The sequence below is a fragment of the Aptenodytes forsteri genome, unplaced genomic scaffold (genome assembly GCF_000699145.1).
Source record: "Aptenodytes forsteri isolate BGI_AS27 unplaced genomic scaffold, ASM69914v1 Scaffold158, whole genome shotgun sequence".
Taxonomy (NCBI): Eukaryota; Metazoa; Chordata; class Aves; order Sphenisciformes; family Spheniscidae; genus Aptenodytes; species Aptenodytes forsteri.
In genome coordinates, this window is record NW_008794601.1 from 2,145,620 (window position 1) to 2,150,280 (window position 4,661).

At 42.1% G+C, this 4,661-nt stretch overlaps 1 protein-coding gene across 2 annotated transcripts in view; it reads left to right on the forward strand.

Annotated features, from left to right (window-relative positions):
- Window positions 1–857: 857 nt before the first annotated feature.
- Window positions 858–4,661, forward strand: part of ENTPD4 (ectonucleoside triphosphate diphosphohydrolase 4) — an 8,055-nt gene continuing 4,251 nt past the window's right edge. The window contains exons 1-7 of one of the 2 annotated variants that reach the window (XM_009273046.2): window positions 858–970; window positions 1,243–1,440; window positions 1,895–2,100; window positions 2,628–2,778; window positions 2,865–2,968; window positions 3,640–3,699; window positions 3,955–4,109. In XM_009273046.2, the coding sequence (XP_009271321.1) occupies window positions 963–970; window positions 1,243–1,440; window positions 1,895–2,100; window positions 2,628–2,778; window positions 2,865–2,968; window positions 3,640–3,699; window positions 3,955–4,109 (882 nt within the window). In that variant the 5' untranslated portion in view covers window positions 858–962. The remainder of the gene's footprint in view (window positions 971–1,242; window positions 1,441–1,894; window positions 2,101–2,627; window positions 2,779–2,864; window positions 2,969–3,639; window positions 3,700–3,954; window positions 4,110–4,661) is intronic. The other variant, XM_009273048.2, reaches the window with a different exon arrangement.

Genomic DNA, 4,661 nt, shown 5'->3' on the forward strand with positions numbered 1-4,661 from the left:
GCGGGAACTTCGCGGCACCTCGGGCAGGTGCTTTTGTAGGGGTGGGGCGTGCGTGGAAGGGCTGTGAGACCAGCTGGGGGTGGAAGGAGAGTGACAGTCCTGCCCTGTGCCGAAGTGTCGGCGTTTGGGGGTGTGTGTGTGTGTGTATTTTTGGGGTTTTTTTTTAATGCCGCTGATGTTTTAGCCTGCCTGGAGTCCTGACGTTCTGGGGACTGGCTTCGCAGGTGGTAGCGGAGCTGAAGGTGCTCTGTTTACGAAGACGGTGCGTAGCAGGGGCGCTGCTGTCTGGGCCTAACTTTCTTTCGGCTCCCCGAGCGGAGCAGCGCGCGGCTGTGCTCCAGGCAGGGTCAGCTAGGGCGGGTTGCCCAGGTCTGTGTCCAGTCAGGCTCGGGAGCGTCTCTGAGGATGGAGACTGCGCAGCCTCTCTGAGCAACCTGTTCCAGGGTCCCGTCCGCCCTCGGATGGAGTTTCCTGTATTTCGGTTTGTGCCTATTGCTTTTTGTGCCATCGCTGGGCACCAGTGAGAAAAGAGCCTGCTTCCTTCTTCCTTATGTTCTCCAGTCAGATATTTATAGGCATTCATGAGAGCTGCCTCCTCTCCACGTAAAACAGGCCCAGCTTTCTCAGCCTCTCATCACGTGAGAGGTGCTTCAGTACCTTCCTCATCTTTGTGGCCCTACGCTGAACTTGCTCTATGTATTTCTTGTCCTGGGGAGCCCCAAACCGGACCCAGCGCTCCAGATGTGGCCTCAGCAGTGCCGAGTAGAGGGGAAGGGTCACCTCCCTCGACCTGCTGGCAATGCTCTTCATAATGCTGTCTAGAAGATCATCTCTGTTTTCTCTTTAATTCAGGAACAGAAGAGCAATGGTTTTGAGAATGGTTGGTGCGCCTTGTCGGTCTGAGGTGACCGGCTGACGTTTGAACGCCAGCTGGCCTTTCCGTCTGCTGGTCATATCCCAAAATGGGGAGGTAAGAATCCCAGAGGAACTGTCAAATCAAATTGTGATGTCTTTTGAGTGAAGGACAGCAAACCTAATCATGAATTCATGGCTAATCATGAATTCAAAGGTGGGAATGATGTCCTGACTACACTCAAGCCAGAGCATGAGCAAAGCAAAGCTAGAGCAAAGTAACAAGTTTTATGAAGAATCTGTTTGCCCTTAGCTTGTTTCAGAATGCATTGTGTTTCTTTTTGGTAACGAAGTCCGTTCTTAAAGCAGATTATCCTCTTTGAATTTTAGGATCAGCATCTCATGTTTGCTTCCTGCTTCTTGGCACTTCAGCATCTCTCCGGTGGGATGTCCGCGTATTCTCAACACCACTTTGCGACAGATCGTTGTGATAGGAATACTTGCTGCTGCTGTCTCTTTGCTTTACTACTCTCTGGTAGTCATCCGCAATAAGTATGGGCGTGCGTACAGGGACAAAAGATTCCACAGGTGAGAGCTGAAAAGGCTTTTGTGGAAAGGAATGAAAGGTAGTTTTGGTGTGAAAGAGAAAGCACTGACGGGTTGTGTCTGTAAAATACAGGAATGGGGGGGGAAAAGCGTGAGTAAAACTTCCTGCTTTTTTACGAACCTTTCCTTATCTAAGTTGATTTTAATTTATCAATGATTCAGCTTTCTGATATCTTATTTTATGTATCTGTAGCAGCTCAGTGAAACTATAGGTGCAAAGATATTGTGTAGTAAATTATTTTGGAAATTACTTTTGGTATTTATTCTGGGAATTTGACTCTTATGGGTGGCGCTTCACTTTTTTTCTTCAGCAGCAGTACAATAGCGAAAACTGTGAGATTCCTACGATGGAAACTGTCTTGTTTTGAGTCTGATGTTGAGAAAAACTTCCATCTGGAACTTAATTGCCACGTAGTAACGCGTAGTTTTCTTCTAGATATCTTGCCCGAGTAACTGACACTGAAGCTACAGATACGAACAACCCCAATCTGAACTATGGAATCGTTGTGGACTGTGGCAGCAGCGGCTCTAGGATTTTTGTGTATTGTTGGCCAAGGCACAATGGTAATCCGCATGATCTGTTGGACATCAAACAGATGAGGGACAAGAACAGAAAACCAGTGGTTATGAAAATTAAACCAGGTACTGGAAAGAAATTGATTTTAGATGCAATTTTCTAGACAGTTGCCTATCCTAACTTTGCTTTTTCAAACCCCATATTTAAAGTGTCTGAGTAAAGGACACTTGCAAGTTGTCAGCGTGGCACTCCTCCAGATTCCTTTGGGTTTGGCTTGCAGAGAGCTTTGTTCAGCTTTAAAGCTTGAAACGTGACACTGACGGGCAGGAGGGGGAGGTTTCTCTGTAGCCTAAGACAGTTGCCGGTTCAGTTGTCAGTTAACTTCGTTCTGTTTATTTAGTGAATAAATAATTGACTTTCTGTAAAGCTATTTGAACCAATTCTATAAATAGGTAATATACCTAATACAGGTTTTTGTTTAATGTTTGGAGGATGATGAAGTGTTAGCTTCATTCTTATTTTCTTATTTCCGTAGTTGATTTCCTGGGTTTGGCTTTGGGTTGTTTGTTTCTCCTGTGTGTTGGGTATTTCTGGAAAATCTTGATAACCAGAGCTTGAGTTGCTTCGCTTTCATATTTCTCTGTTTCACTAGGCATTTCGGAGTTTGCCAGCTCTCCTGAAAAGGTCAGTGATTATATTTCTCCACTTCTGAGCTTTGCTGCCGAACACGTGCCACGTGCAAAACACAAAGAGACTCCGCTTTATATTCTCTGTACTGCAGGAATGAGGATTCTGCCAGAAAGGTTATTGGCTGTCTTATTTTTAGCATTTAGAATAGCAATCCTGCTGTGTCTGGCTATTTTTAACTGTTCAAAATGTAATTTTGCAGCCAGCAGAAGGCAATACTTGAAGATCTGCTCACTGATATTCCTGTGCATTTTGATTTTCTGTTTTCGGACTCGCATGCAGAGGTTATTTCGGGGAAACAGGAAGGTAGGTTGATGTTGGAAAAGTTATCTTTGAAACGTTTTACTTTCACCGTACAACTTGGATAATTTTTTTTGTTGCTTTTTAAAATTCTGGTTCGGTTGAGAGACCTTATTCCTCAGTAGCAACATACGGAGTGTGGAGATGATCATCTGCTGTGATCTTCTAACTTGTCTAAATGTTTTCTAATTAGCAGTAAAAACTTATCTGTGTTTAGCAGGAATTTTCTCTGGCTTTGGAGAGGGAGGGGTAAGGATAAGGCACAACATTCTTGATGGAAGAAACTTCGCAGGGAAAAATGGTTTCTAAAGGAGCGATGTTTTGATGTGATTAGCTCACTAGAGGCTTAAAATCATTCTAAAAGCTAACGTGCTTACTTTTTTCTGAAATGTACACATCAGACTGCCTTTAGTACATTGAACTAGGATTTTTATCATAGCCTTGACTTGGGAGAGGAGGAATAGAATAACTTGTCAGGAATGTTTAACAATAACTAGAATTATTGAATGACTAAATTGAATAGAATAACTTGTCAGGAATGTTTAACTTCTACGTATTTTGTGTAATAAAATATGAGCAGTGATATGTCTTAATAACTCATATGCAAAAAAATCCCTCTTTGTTTTTAAGATGATATGTAGCAGATATTCCTGAAATATGTTTTCTTATGCATGTAGGAGTATATGCATGGATTGGCATCAACTTTGTTCTTGGAAGATTTGAACATACAGATGATGGTAAGTGTCTTAATTGTGAACTGGATTTTAGGAAGGACTTCAAGTACATTCCTGTGCTTTCGCTGTTGCTGGTATGTTTTTAGATCGAGACGTTAGCGAGTAGTGCGTGTGCAGATGCTGACGTTGGTTTAATTTGTGTGTGAAATTTCAATGATCTGCATTGCTACAAAAAAAAAAGTTCACTAGAAGTAGTGTAGTGCCGCTTTAGGCCCACCCTAGTTGTATTTCTCAATGCCCTTTCATTGTTTTATCCAGAGGATGAAGCGATTGTGGAGGTGCATGTCCCAGGCAGTGAAAACAAAGAGGCCATCTTTCGTAAGAGGACAGTGGGTATTCTTGACATGGGCGGAGTGTCGACTCAGATAGCGTACGAAGTCCCTAAAACTGTAAGCTTTGCCTCTTCGCAGCAGGTTATTATCTGTGCAACTTTCTTCTTTTCCTTTTGGTTTATTTTAATGCATATTTGTTGTTTTGTTTTCTTTGTTTTGAGTCCTATTCTTCATTACATCACATTCCAAAACCAAGGCAAGAGAAGATGGCAAATACAAGTCCTTCATCAGCTAAGCAATTCATTTGTATTTTGTTCATTCAAATGTTTATTTCAATTAGTATAATTTGCCATTAATTTTTCAGTTGTAAGTGGACATGCATTCTTTGTGTGTGTGCATGTACGTATGTACGATTCTTAAATTTCTTATACTTAAGAGACTGTATTCTGGAGTTTAGAAACCAAAAGTTGTGTGGTGGTGGCTCTTATATAAGAACTTATATAAGATACAGCTTTTTCCTTTAAGTTGGGTTGGTAGAAACTGAATTAACAGAACATGGGGGTAACGAGTTTAGAACAAAAGTTGTGTGGTGGTGGCTCTTATATAAGAACTTATATAATACAGCTTTTTCCTTTAAGTTGGGTTGGTAGAAACTGAATTAACAGAACATGGGGGTAACACTACAGTTTGTGT